At 32.3% G+C, this 17,320-nt stretch overlaps 1 protein-coding gene across 3 annotated transcripts in view; it reads right to left on the minus strand.

The window, feature by feature from the left end:
• Nucleotides 1-12: 12 nt before the first annotated feature.
• The window catches only part of LOC123011975 (inaD-like protein), a 64,967-nt gene continuing 47,659 nt past the window's right edge, over nucleotides 13-17,320 (minus strand). The window contains exons 20-30 of one of the 3 annotated variants that reach the window (XM_044409711.1): nucleotides 13,440-13,636; nucleotides 13,155-13,249; nucleotides 10,366-10,435; nucleotides 8,653-8,712; nucleotides 7,082-7,183; nucleotides 6,951-7,022; nucleotides 6,505-6,688; nucleotides 1,297-1,418; nucleotides 1,089-1,244; nucleotides 898-1,035; nucleotides 13-845 (exon numbers count right to left, since the gene is read on the minus strand). In XM_044409711.1, the coding sequence (XP_044265646.1) occupies nucleotides 672-845; nucleotides 898-1,035; nucleotides 1,089-1,244; nucleotides 1,297-1,418; nucleotides 6,505-6,688; nucleotides 6,951-7,022; nucleotides 7,082-7,183; nucleotides 8,653-8,712; nucleotides 10,366-10,435; nucleotides 13,155-13,249; nucleotides 13,440-13,636 (1,370 nt within the window). In that variant the 3' untranslated portion in view covers nucleotides 13-671. Of the gene's footprint in view, nucleotides 846-897; nucleotides 1,036-1,088; nucleotides 1,245-1,296; nucleotides 1,419-6,504; nucleotides 6,689-6,950; nucleotides 7,034-7,081; nucleotides 7,184-8,652; nucleotides 8,713-10,365; nucleotides 10,436-13,154; nucleotides 13,250-13,439; nucleotides 13,637-17,320 lie in introns of those variants that run through there. The other 2 variants (XM_044409712.1, XR_006413179.1) reach the window with 2 other exon arrangements.

Below are 17,320 nucleotides of genomic sequence, written 5' to 3' on the forward strand. Positions count from 1 at the left end.
GAAAGATTTAGGAAGAGATAAAGTGAATTTTATTAAAATTCCAGCATGCACCATTGCATAACCCTATTTACAAAATAGTTCTAGATTTAGTACAAGTAGTGAACTTTTTCAAGACAGTACAATATTTACAAATTATTACAGTCGGTTCAATACATTATTTAATTTCTTTTAAAATTTATATAACGAACTAATGAATATACCTAAAAAATAGTAATGCGTTCTAAACTGATAAATACATGCACATCTCTTTATTGTAATCATCTATATAAATATTACTTTTTTTACTCGATTTTAATGAAATACTTGATCCTACGATTTTTATCGATAACAAAAAATTATTGAAAAATACATTGGAACTTGACATATTACCCTAAAAATCTTCCATAAATGACTTAGTTAAATATAATTTATTTTTCTAAATTTTTAGTTTTTATCACAATCGAAGCAGGTATACTATTTTTACAAAATAGATATACTTAAATAATAAATTAAGTACCGAATAACTTAAGTGACTAGATGAATGTTAATAATACACAGATATCATCGAATTAAATGCGACAATAAACCGTTAAATGCAAAACACAATCTAATTTTTGGCAAAGGTCACCTCTCGATGGAAATAATATCAATTTGAAAAATTTGGCTTAGCACACTATAAACAGTCTGTGGAATTATCTCGCGACTGGTTTATATCTGTGTAATTTGAGTGAAACTCTGCCCGTGACAGTCTTAAGAATGGCCCCGGCTTCATCACGTGACGAATTTTCGACACTATGCCCGTTCACAGACACTAATAGGTCCCCTTTCATTATCCTCCCGTCCACGTCGGCGGTTCCTCCATTTATCTAAACTCGCCTCGAATTAATCCAAGGCGGGTCGCCTCTCACGCATACTTACAATGTCGCCGATGTAGACCCCCTTCCCGGATTTCCGGGCGATGACGCTCAGCCCCATGCCCTTGCCGGGTTTTTTGGTCAGCTCCACGTCCAGCTTAGTGAAGTCAAGCCTTTCCGGCCGATACACGACCAACTTCATCTGAAAAAAAAGGCCATGAAAATTCCTTCATTTTCCCAGAAGGCAAGCTTCACCTTTGGCAGTGTTTGTCTCAGCGCCTGAGCGGCGGTGGTGTGTGTTACGTCCTTCAGTTGGGTCCCGTTGACCTCCAGGATCTGATCGCCGGCTTGGAGGCGGTTATCCCTGTCGGTCGCTCCGCCAGGATACACTTCCACAATCACGATTCCGTTCTAGAAAGACGCCGCATGATTTGAAGAGCTCGGGGGTTCCCAAAGGACTTACCGGCATCGCGGTGTCTTTGCCGCCTACGAAGAATACGCCCAAGCCTTTGTTGTCCGTTGAGATTTCGATAGCGACGTCTTTTCCCGGCGTTATCGGACATGTCGTGAGATCTACGGTGGGTTCTGAACACAGAAAATTCACGGTAAATTGGTTGAAAAATTCCTGAATTGAGGCTGTGGATGTTGCGAGTTTACTCACCAGATTCGAGCATTTGCTCTGTTTTGTTATCACTATTGTTACATGAAAAAATACCTGAGATAACAACATTTTTCCTAATTATCGATTTAGATTAACACCTACGCGGGAAAAAATTCAAAACTCGGTTTTGTGTAAAATAGGTAATTAATTTTTTAGTCCAGTCAACGAACAAGTTGTAGTATGCATGGCCGAGAACAATATTTTTGAGTAAGTTAGGAGGTAAATCTACTAAAAGTTCCCGACTCACCGCTCCTACCTGGTGAGTGGGGCCTAGGGGGAACCAAGAAGGTGCTGTCTTATGCTTTTTCGCATAAGTATATCTACCAAATGAGGCCAGTTTAAAAAAAAATATATGTACCAGATTAGGAAAAGCTTATAAAACTGTCTAGGAAATATTTCTCTCGGGTTTTTCGTAGATCAAATAGTTTTCAAGATATTCACTAGCAAATATTGCATTCCCTAAAAAAAAATTATAAATGAATCAACGTAAAGATTCTTGTAAAAATTGTAAGCATTGTGATTGGGCAGTTTAAGGTCGGCCATTATAATAATGTAAAAAAACCAATCACTTTCGATTTTTGTATTCATTCATTATTTAAGGCAATGATGTGATTGGTCCGTTTGAGGTCGGCCATTCAAATAATGTATAAAGCCAATTACTTTAGACTTTAGATTAATTCAAAATGTAGCCAAATTGTTAATTCAAGTTTGCATTCATTCATTAAGTCATTAAGATAATTCCATTTTTTTATGAAAATGTTATGTGTGTTCTTTATGCGCTCTGCGTCTTTATTGTACCCGATAATTTGCGCATAAACCTTAAAATAGAAATAAGAATGTTAGTGTGTTTGTTATTCATCCTGTCTGCTTCCTAACACAAAATAAATTGGCGACAAGAATACGGAAGTGAAAATTTTCTTCGAATCTGAACATTTTCAAGCAAGAAATGAAACATAACCACACTTTCTTTTAAAGGCAAGTACAAAAAGACTGGAGAGGCCTACAATGCAATTTGCAATCTACAATCAACATATGCTCACATCCTTACAATCACTTCTACCGTAAATTTGGGATTTAGGCAGCATGATGCAAAGTGAGACCAGATTATCGCTCTTTTTTAAAGGCAATTTGCAATATTTGCTAGCGGGTATCTATTTAAGATAACCTTTACTTTTGTACTATTTTCTTCGTAACACGCATCGTTTTCCAGATATAAGCGAGAAACCACCAGGGAGGTTAGATGAACAAAATTACGAAGAAATGAGACAAAGGATTGAGGAGGTATTTAATAATCTTTAACCAAATGAAATACTTAATGGAAGCAACTCAGTCAGTTCACAATCGAGTTTTGGACTGTTTGAAAGTGGTGAACATATTGAACATCTAGATTAATTATGGCTACGGATACCTAAATACTAGGATACGATGTAAAACAAAAAGTCCCCGTTCTCCATAGTTCCGTTAGCGGAATATAGTGCGGTTGTTCCTTGTTCCTTTCCCGTTTAAGTTTTAAGAGCGATGAAATAAAAAAATAGCTGTATTTACATAACGGTGAGCAAAACGCAAATAAAAAATATATAGACAGACAGAGCATTCAATTGTTAATAATAAGAGATAAAGGCAATGCAAAAATTTAACTATATTTAAAAAAAATTCATTTAACATTTAGCAATTTGCGCCTCGTCTCATATTTTTGAAAATGCTGCGAATACGGTTACAGATACAAGAAAAATATAAAAAAGAAAGTTGTAGAGAATAAAATTTCCAAAAAAAAGTCCGAGATGATGCCTCTATCTTCAATGGTTTAGGTCCGAAAGGCGTTCAAAGACGCTCAAGCGACGAAATCGGGTCATTTTTACCGGTGGTCAAGATACAGAAAATTAATTTAAACGTAAACGGTTGAAGATAGAGATTTGGTGTCGTTTTTGTATGAAATTTAATTCTCTACAACTCTGTTCCTTACACTTTTTTTGTATCTTTAACCGTATTCGCAGCGTTCTCAAAAATATCGAAAACAGTATTAAAAATGAATGATGCGTTTCGCCCAATATTTTTAAGAACGCTGCGAATATGGTTAAAGGTACAAATAAAGTGTAAGAAACAAAATTGTAGAGAATAAAATTTGCTAGAAAAAAGTCAGCGACACTGTATGTCTATTTTTAACGATTTAGGTTTGAATTGCTTTAAAATGTTCCTCTGGCACTGAATCACCAGTAAAAATGCAACGAATCCGTCGCTTGAACGGTTTTGAACGTCTTTGAGGCCTAAACCATTAAAGAGGTATGGTGTCGCGGACTTTTTACTAGAAGATTTTATTTTCTACAACTTCCTTTCTTACATTTTTTTTTGTATCTTTAACCGTATTCGCAACATTTTGAAAAACATGAAGCGGAGCACAGATTTTAAATTTTAAATATTTTTTTCTCATATTTCTCGTGAAAAATTTAGTCGATTGTTGTTCACAGCTTATTAAGAATATAAATCTCAACAGTTTTGCATTTTTTTCCAAGCAATTAGTCAAGTGGTTGAATTTAAATTAATTAAAAATGATTTGAAACTGAGACGGTAAAACGCTCTGAGCGCCCTCATTTTTACTCCGCCGTACTACCAGTGGTACTATTTTATTTAGGTCCAGAAAATGATGCAATTTTGTATGCAGTTTCGTCTCCTAGTTCTCCGTAATTATGGCATAGCTTTATAGTTTTTCCAAAGCTTACGTGATTATCCATAAAAATAAAAAAGAAAATAAAAAAAAAAGTTTTCGTGATTATTTCAAAAACTGTTAAGAGATGGATAAAGTCCTTCTACAAATTGATGTACTTTCGATTGCCGTTGAGAAAATAGAGACATTTCATTTGAAAAAAACTGAGTTATAGCTGTTTGTTAATCATCAATTTCAAAAAATCATACTAGCCTTGCAATTTGACAATTGACAATTTTAAAAAACTCTAAACCTTTGTTTATCGAATGCAAAAAAAAATATTCACTTATCGCAAAGGGTTCAAGAGCTGTGATGTTTTGAATGAACCTCTGCAAATGAAAATTTTACCTAAAAAATTGACATATATCAAAAACTATGACAGATAAGTACTAAGAAAAAGGTACATTCTACTCAGTTTGAAGAGGAGAATTCTAAGATGCAATAAAAATAAGTGGTTACCATTTCAAATTTCAAAGTTGGCGCCAATTTCTTGTAGTTCCGAACGTTCAGCCATTTTGAAAATAGTTTAGTTGAACTCAGACTGGTCGATTTGGTTGTGTACAAAATTTCAAATTTCTGTCTGCATTAGAAGTTAAAAAGTTTCTAATCTAGGCTCAAATAACTCGAGACATTTAATACTATATTTACCCATTACTTCTAACTATTCCAAACCCAGCTCTTAAGTCAAAAATTCTGTTCACAACAATTTGTTCTACAATCCTTTTTTGAACGTTAATTGACTGGACTATTTTATCGCGGTAATCTCTAAAATGTTTTTATCAAAGCCGCCAACAATTATTTTGAGATTTTTTTAGGGTTGTAATTTTTATTTGGGTCAATCACTTGACGGTGCATAAAAATTGGATACAAATCAGGAAATTGAGATTAATGAGAGGTATATAACATTCGACTACCCAATTAGCCATGAAAAAATTATATTGACTACGATAAAAAATAAAATCGTACTGCGTTATCCACAGGTAACCAATTATAAGGATTATTCTGTTTTTTCAGTAAAAATACGTAAAATACAGGTACACAGAGAGATATGTAATATGTAATAATTAAAATAATGAGTTTAGATTTTTTTTAAAATTCTAATTCTGAGTGACATAAGACAATCGCAATATTGTTAATTTCTTAAAACTTAAATAGATTTCTGGTATACTTTTCACAGATTTTCTACGGCATATTTCTTATTTTTTTTGTTTTTGTACCAACAGTAAAGGCCAATATACCAGTTATGAGATCTGAAGATTTTGGAAGCTTTGTACATAATTCTGTCTAAACTAAAAACATATTAATCGAATTCCTCTAAATTTGTCACTGTTTTATTTATTGGAACATCTGTGGCGTGATATAAAATCAATCAATAGCCTTGTCGTCTTAAAGTGTTAAAAATAAATTGATAAAAGTATTAAAAATAAATCTATTTATCTTTAACTTCTATCGCCCCTAAAATATCTGAAAAAATCCCAATATTCGATATATTTAGGTCTTAAAAAGTTTTTGTTGATACTCATACTTTTTTATCTTACAATTCACGACTTGATATTATTTCCGAAATTATTTCAATAAGAACCGTGTTTATTTAATTTTTCTATAGTTTTTATAAAAAAGTAAATATTTGGACACGAATTGAACTTTTGTTATTTTTGTAATCGTTGAAAGACTAGTTTGCACTGTCATTCCTGGAACTCGGTAATTGTATTTGCTTTAATCTTAAATATTATTTTGGTTAGTTGAACATTTTTTTTTTAATTTAAGAAATTAGAGGAAATGAGGAGGTGGTTTGTGTGAGCATAAGCAATTTGATTGAATATGGTACATTTCTAGCCTTTGAGGGAGACAAAAACAGAAATCTTATCGAACATGATGCTCCTTGATACACACCACAAAATATTCTTAACATGAAAAATCATCATAAAATTTCAGAATTTCGTACAAAATTGAAATGTTTTACACAAAACAAAAAATAGAAAGGAGCAATAAATGAATCATATAATAAGAATATTTTGCGAATTGCTTTAACGTATTGTACATTTAAGCCCTTTGCTGCATAATAATTCCAAAAGACAAGAAAAAGCAAAAGCCGCAAAAACAAGAAAGTTGAGTGAAGAAAATGTTGGTCATTTGCTTGATGTTGTACTATCATAAATGACATGGTATGTAATCCAATCTTGTTATGCACGATTATGCAATTTACATTATCAAAGAAAAATTACTTCCATCAGAAGGCGGAAAAAAATTCTTGTTGTGAAACAACAAGATAAGGGAATTACTTAATTACTTTTAAAGTTCAAACTTACCAGGTACTGGCGTGCTGGGTCTCGATGGCGGCCCGGAAGAAGGTTTGAGAGTAGTTTTCGAAACGGCGTTTTGTTTGGAGTTATCAACGGCGTTGGCTTGCGTCACCGCCGCCGAATCTTTTTTTCCCGGATTTGACACGACGAGGGTCACCAAACCTTCCGTCCTCTTCAGCAAGTTAGCGGCCTGCAAAGTCACAAAATCGCTACAGTCCTCGTGTACGGCGCACGCGGAAAAAACGATCTCACCTTAAACATTCTATAAAAATATTTAAACACGGAATACACCGCATTTACATTGTTTGCCATATGTGGAGGTGTTATCTGGATGCTTTTATCATGTAAACGTTAGATTATTTAATGAACTAACACAACGGTGTATTGTGAATTAAATAAAAATTGCCAGAGGGGCGAGGGGGATAACGAAAAAAGCGTAAAGCCGTACTTACGGTGTCGTAATTGGAGCCGACTAAGGAGTCTTTATTAACGGCCAGGATCATTTCGCCGATTTCTAGGCCGGCCTTAAACACAGCTTTAAGTAAAGAAAGAATAACAAGCGAAAATGAAGCTAATCGGTTACCTTTTCGGCTGAACTGCCCTCTTGGATGTCCGAGATGAATATACCTTGGCCCACTTCCGCATGCTTGCCTTCTATTATCATTATACCTAAGCTCTGGTTGCCCTATACACAACAGAGAAAACACACATCGGTCGAGAAGATACTCGGGGTGAAGAAATGACGACTGATCCGACGCATGGGCACGCACTTTCGGAAATTGAAATTCTCAAAAAAACAATTTATAAAAATTCTTTCACTTAATTTTTTTGCATAAAGTAAAATATTAGAATCCCCTTAATTAATTATCAGTGACATCGTTATAAAAAAAAAAAATGCCAATGTGATGGAATTTAAAAAGCAGAGAAAAATAAACTTTTCTTCCTACTGAATCAGAATAATGAAGTTTTTTGTATACGCTCCCGAAAATAGCTGTATCATTTGAGTCCCTAAAATTTGTCTTTTCCGGAGTCAATGTTAGGTACTCCGTCACCAAAAACAGTTTTTCCAGATGAAAAAGTCAATTTGGTTGCTATGATCGCGAAATTTTTTTAATTAATAAGAGGTGTGTTTTCGTTTTTTTGAGTGCTTTAACAAAAAATGTTGTTTGTAACACGTATGTACCATACCTAAAGCGTTTTTGCGGACTCATTTGCTTTTCCAGAAACAGCAACGATTCGTCCGCAAAAACTGTATTTTAGGTACTTGTAACAACAATAACTATTTTATTACAGATTTCCTCGTTTCACGTTAACCAAAAAATGTTATTCCTTTGAAGATTTAGCGTAAAGTCAAAGATCTCAATCCGGGGTTTTAATAGAATTTATTATTATATTAGACAGTTAAAACTGACATTTCAGGTATGCTGTTCTCAAATCGCTTGAAAAAAGTTTAGTTTCAGTTTCAGTCGAACTGTTTATTTTAAATTTAATACATATCTTCTTTTAATTTTATCTATTTTGTTGTTTCATGGAAATTTAATTCATCTAATAAGAACAGAAAATTCGAGTATTTCTAAAATTAAGTTAGGAGAATTATATTTATATTTATTATTACATTTTTTATTATGATTATTTACTCCTGAAACATCCTACTTAGTTTGTAATAAAACTTTACCTTTTAATAATAATAATAACAAGAAATCAATTTTTTCATTACAGATAATTTCAAAACGATGGTGTTGAAAATAATTTGTAAACCTCATTTTTAAAGGGTTCTAAATTGTTGTCAATTTCGCTATAAAAATCGTATGAATTAACGTAATTATCCAAGCGTCGAGTAGCTCATATTCGTTTTCAAAGCTCCAACTGTTTGCTGTTTTCCCCTTTTATTTGTTTCTCTACACTCCATCGCTCTTTTAAAAGCACTATTAGTCCTCGTTTTCAATTTCGAATTTTTATTAACCTCCTAAAGAACTTTTATTAAAATCCACTCAGTTCAACTCGACGCCCATGCGTCATATACACTCAGTTCCGAAATGAACGCACATCTTCTGTTATGTATAAGTGATTGTGTGTGCTGAGTGATCGCAAGTGTATTTAGCAAAAATCGTGTATAGGTGAATGAAAAATGAGTGATAATATACTACTTATTACCTTTTTGATAGCGACGGTTCGCACATTGGGATAGCTAGCGCTAAACTGCTCCTCGGAGGCCTGCAGAAACAAAACAAACCTCAAACAACACACAGCATAACATGCCGCCAAAAAGAATCATTTACTTTGTCCAGTTTAAATAAGTGATTCTGCAACATTTAAAACATCGGATGCATGACAAGCCAACATTGTTTCGAAAAGAAAAAAAAACTGAAAAAATCGACACGAGCGTCGCGGCAATAACACCACAAATTATGTGATGACCTTCGCGATGTTAATTACTGGCAATTTACGTGAAATTGAAAATATAAGAAAATTACATAGTTGTCCGGTTTTCTCAAGCATGTGTGACACTAATGAAGATCTAGAATTCAACTTAGAAATTTTTATTTAGTGTAAATAACCAGTTGTTATCTCATTAATGGCTTTCCGTTTTATTGATAGTGTTTTATTCGTATTGGCAGATTTTTATCACCGGAAGTGGCATGATAACAGGTCGTAATTACCTCAAGGTTACCCGCTTCCAAAATGGGTATTTACATATTCATTTTTATATGGTTACGCTTTTGGACATCGAGATCATAAATTTATTGCCGGCATTTTCTAAAGAAATTTCGGACGGAATAAGGAAAGTCTCAAAATGTGCGCTGTTTACATTATTTTCATCTTTACGAGAAATATTAAATGTCGTAACATTTGGAACGTGCAGACATTAAGTTTACAATAAAATATGCCACAAAACACGGTGAACTTTAGGTATATTGAAATATTCAAACGTCTGCTATAAAATGTAATATTTGTAAAACTTGTACGTTAAATAAATATTACGATAACTAATTATGGTAATTAAAAAATACATTAAACACTAAAAAAAACTAAAAATGAGTTAATTTACTAGATACATATACTTCTAAAATCAATACATGAAAAACATTTGTTATGAAAAAGCGAAATTTATTAAAATGAGATAAAATGAAATTTTTATGTACAAAAATTTTCCTTTGTTTCTTTGTGGTAGACATAAAAACTTTATAAACTACATTTTCCAAAGATGGAATGGAAAGAAATGGAGTAAGATGAAAAAATCATTACTTAAAAAATAGTTCGTTATTTAGCTATTAACCAACTCATAATATTATTAAACTTCTGCTCAAAATTTGATATAAGGCGTCAAGCTTCAATATTTAGCAAAGCTCTGTTATTTACCTAGAAAACGACTTTAAAAATATCGTCTAATAGCAAGCTAATTTATGACATTTTTACACTAAATTACAATTTCAGTTTTGTTATATTGGGTTTGTTCTCTTATTAGAAACAACTCATCTTATAAAATTTTTATACTATATGTATTATTATGATTGGTATTTAATGTACTGATGGTTTAATTAATGAAATCTCAAATAACTAATGGTTTATTAGCCAGGATTTTAAAATCAATAACTTTATTGTCAAATTGTAATTTTGTTGTTTGGTTGTTGTACAAAAATGTTCTAATATTTGTTCGTACTCACATACACACATAGCTCAGTGTACATTTTTTATAAGATCTATTGTGCTCGTTTCGAGATGCGATTTGTAAAGCGAAATTTTACAATATTCATAAAAACATGGTGCCAGTTTAATTACACAGTTGCTGTGAAAAACTGAATAAGATTAGAGTGTTTCCTGTTTGAAATCCAGACAGAGAGTTTTTAAACAACTCGGAAAACTCACCTCCTCCGCCAAGGAAACTGGAAATTGTGTGATGGGCTTAACTGCGATGTCATCGATGGCAGTTTTCCGCCTGTAAAAAAGCAACGTCATCAATACAAACCTCGAGAAAACCACGACACAAAAAGAAAAAAACTGTTCAACTCAAAAGGTAAAAATTCGTACCGCAACAGAAGGAAATACTGAGGAAATAACAGCGTTAACATAACTTCTTAACCTTAACGGCTGACATATGCATGTTTACGAAAAAAAAAACTCGTTCTGCCAGCTCTAATAGTAAATTTAATAAAAACAAACAGAATAGGTATTTAAACCTTGAATCGAGGCGAGGAGGACAGAACGATTTTAGGTGATTTTTACGACGGGATGGGTCTCGCAGTCTCGATTATGCATTTATATGCAAAAGGACGAGGACGAGGTCGAATTTCAGCTCATGTTTATCCTGAAAAAGGTCGGTCTACACAACACAAACGCGTATTATGGGCTGCCTGTCCGACGGAGACAATTACCGACAATCCACTAATAAATGCGACTCGACGATTTAAATAAAGGTCAACGAGGGGTCGCACTACTTACCAAATTATTTCCTGCTGGGAATTTCTACAATACATATCGTCATATCAGCGATAAATAAACTGACACGTAATAACTCTTTAAGTAATTAAAAAAAATTACATCGATTGATTTAATTAATTGTTTTTTACTTAACTAAATAATCCCATTAGTGGTAGCTGCAAATATTTATCTAATAAAGTCTGCTTCATATTGTATGTATGTGTTATCAGAACCCGGATATAATTAATTTATTAACAGCTTTTCCAGAATTAGTTCTTGTTTTCTATTTTTAACTGTAAAAAAATTTCAATTCTGCTACACTTTTGTAACAGTAATAGCACTAATAGCTATTATCCAGTTTATTCTAATTACAGAAAATTATCGGTTAAATTTAAATATGTATGCACTGTGTATTTTTTTTTTCAAACGAAAAATTAGAACAAGTTATTGTCCTTGATTGGCACTATTTATGTCACGATCAAAATTTAATTTAATTTCAGAAAAAAGTTTGCAAAATTAATAAATAAGGGTTTTATTGAAGGAAAATTTTGTAGCCAGTTCTAGTAAATAAAACTTTATTGAATCCTATGTAAATGTACTCGTAATTTCATTTGCAAGTAACGGTAGGTAATAAAAATGATAAGGTTGTCTACAGTGATATCTCCCTACATACATAAATACATAATAACGTAACGGTAATTCACCTTTACGTCAACAAATTTGATTGTTTTTCACCGAAAAAAAAATCACAAATCAAAAATTATTCCTGGATGAAAATAAAACTTTTACGAGTACATTGATTACAACTAGATAAATCTAATTGACAATTTTTTGACAAACAACGCTGCTTTTTTATATATTTTTTTGGAGAAGAAATAATTACAAAAAGGAACTCGGGGAAATTTTCTTTTATGATCGTTAATACAGTAAAAAGTATAATCTGAACTAATTATTGCAAAGGATTTGGACTATTAATTTCCAGGATAATCGAATTAACTTTTTTTCAATAAAAACAATTAAACAACTGAAATATACATACATATGTATTTATTTAAAAGATAAGTTAAACCGAATAAAAAAAATGCATAATTTTATTGTATATGTGGATTTATTGCTGAGTAAAGAATAGTATTTTTTTATTAAGTTTGACTGCCCTCAGCCGCTTGGCACTTTTTCTTTATCTTTCCTAAAAGAACGATACGATGCGTAGGTCTGGTTCAAATTTTTTTTATTATTTTTTACACACATAAATTACTAAAAGGTAGCATACCACTACAGACGGTAAGAAAAAAACAGTATAACACCATGTATGGACATATTTTATAAAATATAATGGGAATAATTGTTATCGCTGTTCAGATTATCGAGTGCATGTTTGGCTTATAGTCTATGCAATCGCTGTTCGGATTACAAGAATGTCGTTTAACTGTATAATAAACATGAGACACAGGCGGGCCTACATCTCTATAAAACAAAAAAAAATGTTTCAATATTTCTCACTTCAGTATTTTCAAATTTACAATTTTCAAAGGAAACTCCGTACAAATATTTTATAGAGCCATGGGTAAAATCTTGTTTTTTTCATATTCACCAATCAAATTTTTGTATCTGCATGTGCGGTATTTAAATAAGTAAAAATCAAAATTGAATAATCTATTCACCTGGTATGGTATACATAAATCTGGATTTATCAATAACCATAATTTTATAATTACTTGTAGACACCATTAAATTATAAATATGTAAACAAGACTTTTTTCTAATTTTGTTTCAAAAATATACTAGTTTGACCTAGATATAGACTGACAGTCCAACTTACAAACTGGCAGAAATAGATACCAACCATTTTCACCGATTTTTTGAGATGTATGTTGTAGATAAGATAAACGAGGATAAGATCCACATTCTTGTGCCTAATGTGTTTATGATGATAGAAAAAATACTCTATGTGAAACTCATTACCCTTGACAAATTTCTAATGAATTTGATAAGTGACCGGTTTCCCCGGAACTTATCACATTGAAAAAATATCCAACAATGAGTCAAACTGTCAAACCAATATGATATAACACGTAAACAGATCTTCTCGGGTGTATGTTGGATAGTGATCAAGAATTTCGTTTATTTACGAATGAAAATTTCCCGTAGAAAATTCGCGTGTTCCTTCCATTCGAACCTCGCCTTCCGATTAAGTCTAATCAAATAGTAAAAGAAAGTGAAGCGGCGCGTATTTTTACCTTAATATAATGACTTTAAAAATCGGTCCAGAAAGGCCTTTAATGATAGCAGAAGCATTCAAATGACAGCGTCCATGTAAAACCACACCATTCACCTATAACAAAAAACCAACATGACACATGTGTAAATACAGACCTTTGACCGTAACACTGCAGGAGGAGATTCATGTCTGCACACCGTCGCACTCGAGCGAAAAATAAACAGCGCCTCTTATCAGTGATAAAACGCAGCAGGATTTGGTCGACGACGACTCGCCCAATTTTCCTCCTGCTGGCACGACTTACCTCGAGTATCTCGTCGCCGATTTGGATTCCTCCCGTCTTGTAAGCCGCACCGTTTGGATTCAGGCCGCACACGAAAACGGCCATGCAATTGCGATCCTTGTGACCCGCCAAACTCAGACCCAAACCTTGACTACTGCGCTCCAGTTGGACCATTAGAATTGTATGACCCAGGCTGGCATATTTCTTCTTCACCTTGTCTGAAAATAAACACCGTTTTAAGATTTTAACTATGTATTACTGGTTGCATACAAAAAACAGCACTTTAAAACAATATTTTTAAAACGCCTTTGTAGTCAAAATTATTTTTCACCCTTCACTATTATTTAATATTTCGGCTACAAAAAAACAAAACTTCGTCGAAAAAATGATAAAAATGTGAAACTATGGTATTTTATTAAACAATAAAATGAAAAATTTTACCTAAAAGTATTAGAAAACCAAAATTAGTTTTCATATACATTTTGATCCAGATCTTAATGTGGTTCAGTAAAAAAATATTTAAGGTTGTTTACCTTATACCGACATTTGCTTTGACTTAGGTACTCATGCTTAAAATTTGAGCAAAATCGGCCCGTAGGGTTGGCTTGTGATAAGTTAGCAACGTGTGTGTAAAATTTTGTCATGATATGTTTCCAAACTTCCGCTTAAAATGTAAAATCAGGTCAGCCACAACGGCTTTAATTACAGAACTTTGCACCTCAACAATTTTCATTGACTCCGTCGTCTGTAGTTCTTGTCTCCAATAGAAGTGATAGGTGTATCTATTTAATCTAGATTTAAATGGAACTTTAACGATTACTCTTGTCAGATACACGTGAAATGGGTCCACGTACAATGATGACACGTGGAAATGAGGTGTTAAGGTCTGATATTTTGCCATAAATAATAATTTTCATGTAATTTGTGGTTAATAATTGACATGCAATTATTTATGAATGGAATTAAGTGCACAAAGTACAAAATAATTTGAAATTTTGTTGCTCAAATTCCTTTCCGGTTATAAAATTTTACCATTGGTTTTAAAAGCAATTAAACTAAAAATTTTGATCTTAGGAATTGGAATATAGTCCCAAATTTAATAAAAGATGAAATCGGAAAACAAAATTTGGGGGAACTCGTTTATAGTTTCAAGTAGAATCAATTTTATTTGCCGAAGTGCTCTTTTTGGACTAATTTATTATTTTGAAAAATATATTTTTTATTAGTGTTAGGACAGTTGGTCGGTCTTTTATTACATTACCTGATCTCCACTGTATGTATGTACATACCTATCTACTCAAATAGATTTCATTTCTAAACAGAATCTTGAAATACTAAAAAAAATAACTACGATATAGCTATCCCTTTTGTAGTTTTTTTTTTATTATTTTCTATCTGTACGTTAAAAATTCATTCATTAAGTGTCAAATTCGGAAACTGTCGCTATCTTGAATGGGAATAGGTTCATTTACAATTTCTTGCAACGTTACGTGTCTTCTCAAACGTCGACAGGAATGTTGAATTTCTTGCCAAAGTAAATCGTGCCAAAAATTCAAAACTAAGCATATGTCATAATAAATGCCAAAATACATTGATTATCGCTCATGAATATAATTTACATTTATTATACACTTTCTCGGTGCAACAGTAAATTCGGAACTAATTTGTTAAATTAAAAAAAAATCTGGCTCTTGTCCAAAATTTTGCCACAGGTGGTAGTTGGTATATGCTTTGACTATATTTCAATTTTAAAATGTCTTATTTTGTTTTTTATAGCACAGTTGGCAATGTTTTTTGTTATTTTTTATTTTGCGTCGGAGATTAAAGCTCTTGACCTATACAAATTTATATTATCCATTTTTTTTTTCATAAATGCAAAAAAAAGGCACAAAGAATAAGATTTATTCTATTGATTTGGATCTCGCTCTTGATATTATTAGAGCTGTAATAACACTGACGTTAGTGTTTCAAATTTATTTCAAGTGAGTGTATCCTTGACATCTTTTAAATAAACAAAAAATAAAAAATTCGAAGTGAATGGCTAATGTTTGGCAAGAAATTGTGTTATTTGAAATGTTTGTTTATAGAACAAAAAGAGATACTTGTAATACTTAAAATAGGATGTTCCGTATACGTTTTTGCTCGGAAGGAGAAACAGCAACCAAAATCGCTTTAAACGTAAAGTTATAGAACTCAGAGAAGCTTATCGAAAATCCAAACCTCCGAAAGCTACTCTTACATTATTAACTGAAACTAGAGCGTGTTACTAAATCAAAGAAAAACGCTGGGATTTAAAGTTTTCCCTAAATATTTGTCTTGTTGTTTTCGATTTTTCCGCCCTACATTTTGTTAGTTTTAGTGTACACGCGTACTTATACCGCCAATAAAGTTTACAGTGTAATGGCTGGAAGCTCATAAAACGCCTTTACTGCCAATATTAAAGAGGATGTGTTCCGGAAAACTCGCTTTATTCGATATCGAAAAATAATTCTCTTAAGGAGATGTCCAGGAATTATAGAAATATTTATCGAATCCACACCGTTGACGAAATTGTTTATATCGATTAAAACTGTTTTAACGACTTTGCGAAAGCAAAGCTTTGTGGTGAGAAACGCTGAATATTTATAGGACCAGTTCAAAACTACTGTTTTAATTAAGTCCGAAGGCTTTTTTCTTCTTGGGAATGGAAAACTTCAAAGGAATTTCGAAGAAAAACGATTCAACCGAAATGCAACGTCTCGAGTTTTTCGGAGGGATTGGATTAAATGAAAATATCACTCCGGGAGTGACAGATTCAATGGGAATGTTCATATTTTCTTTTGGGGTTTTGGTTTAAACGAAGTTTTCCTAATGGCACCATCTGAACAAAGTTTTTCAAGAAAATATAGAACATTTATAATAAAAGGAAACCATAATTAGTTCAAAGTGCAAGTTTTTGTGGTTAAAGGGAGGTACAGGAGATAAAGTCGTCTTGCACAAAAATTAAAGTTTATATTGATATTGATATTGATTCAAACATGTTTCGGGCACTAACTAGTCCCATCTTTGATCTAAATTGATAACAGAAACATATAAATTATTGAAGATTAAATTGAAAAAATTGAAAAAAGAAAAAGTGATCGAGGAATAAGTGAAACAAATGTTTTACTTTTTCCAATTTCAATTTAATCTTCAATAATTTATGTTTCTGTTATCAATTTAGACTGAAGATCGGACTAGTTAGTGTCCGAAAGATGTTTGAATCAATATAAGCTTTAATTTTTGTCCAAGACGACTTTATCTCCTGTACCTCCCTTTAAAATAAGAACAACTAGAAGCTGTTCAAAAATACTGATGCCTATAGTCAGTAGCGGTTATAGGAAAATTCTTCCGGATGACTTGGGGAAAGTTGAAAAGCAAACAGAAATTAATTTTAAGAGCATTTTAATAATATATAAAAGAAACATTTCGACTTTCCCAACGAAAACTATACTAGGTAACTCATAAAAATTGTTTTTTGAGTACGATGGCTTACGTAGGGCCATGAAATACATGAAATACAAAAACAATGAGAAAAAATTTCTTTGAATAAACAATATTATCACCAAAATTTAGACCCTTCGAAATTTTCAATAATATTAAACAGTTCCTTGATTTTTTATTAACAATCAAACATTCAATGCAATTTTTCTCAAAACTGTATTTTTTGACTTACTATAGTTCTCGAGAGTCGATTTGAAAATTTGCCAAGCTAACATTAAAGGGTGAAATAAACACAGAGCTTTATGAAAAATCAAAACAAACATGAATTAGCATGTGTTTCTTTTAACTAGATTCTTTGAACTTTGTACGTTTTATAAAGTAATTAACGTTTTGTAAACGTCATTTCGTACACTAATCTGTATTTGCCAAACAAAATTGAG

Source organism: Tribolium madens, unplaced genomic scaffold (assembly GCF_015345945.1).
Source record: "Tribolium madens isolate multiple individuals breed KSU strain unplaced genomic scaffold, Tmad_KSU_1.1 Scaffold_91;HRSCAF=231;Tcas5.2_LG7, whole genome shotgun sequence".
Lineage (NCBI taxonomy): Eukaryota > Metazoa > Arthropoda > Insecta > Coleoptera > Tenebrionidae > Tribolium > Tribolium madens.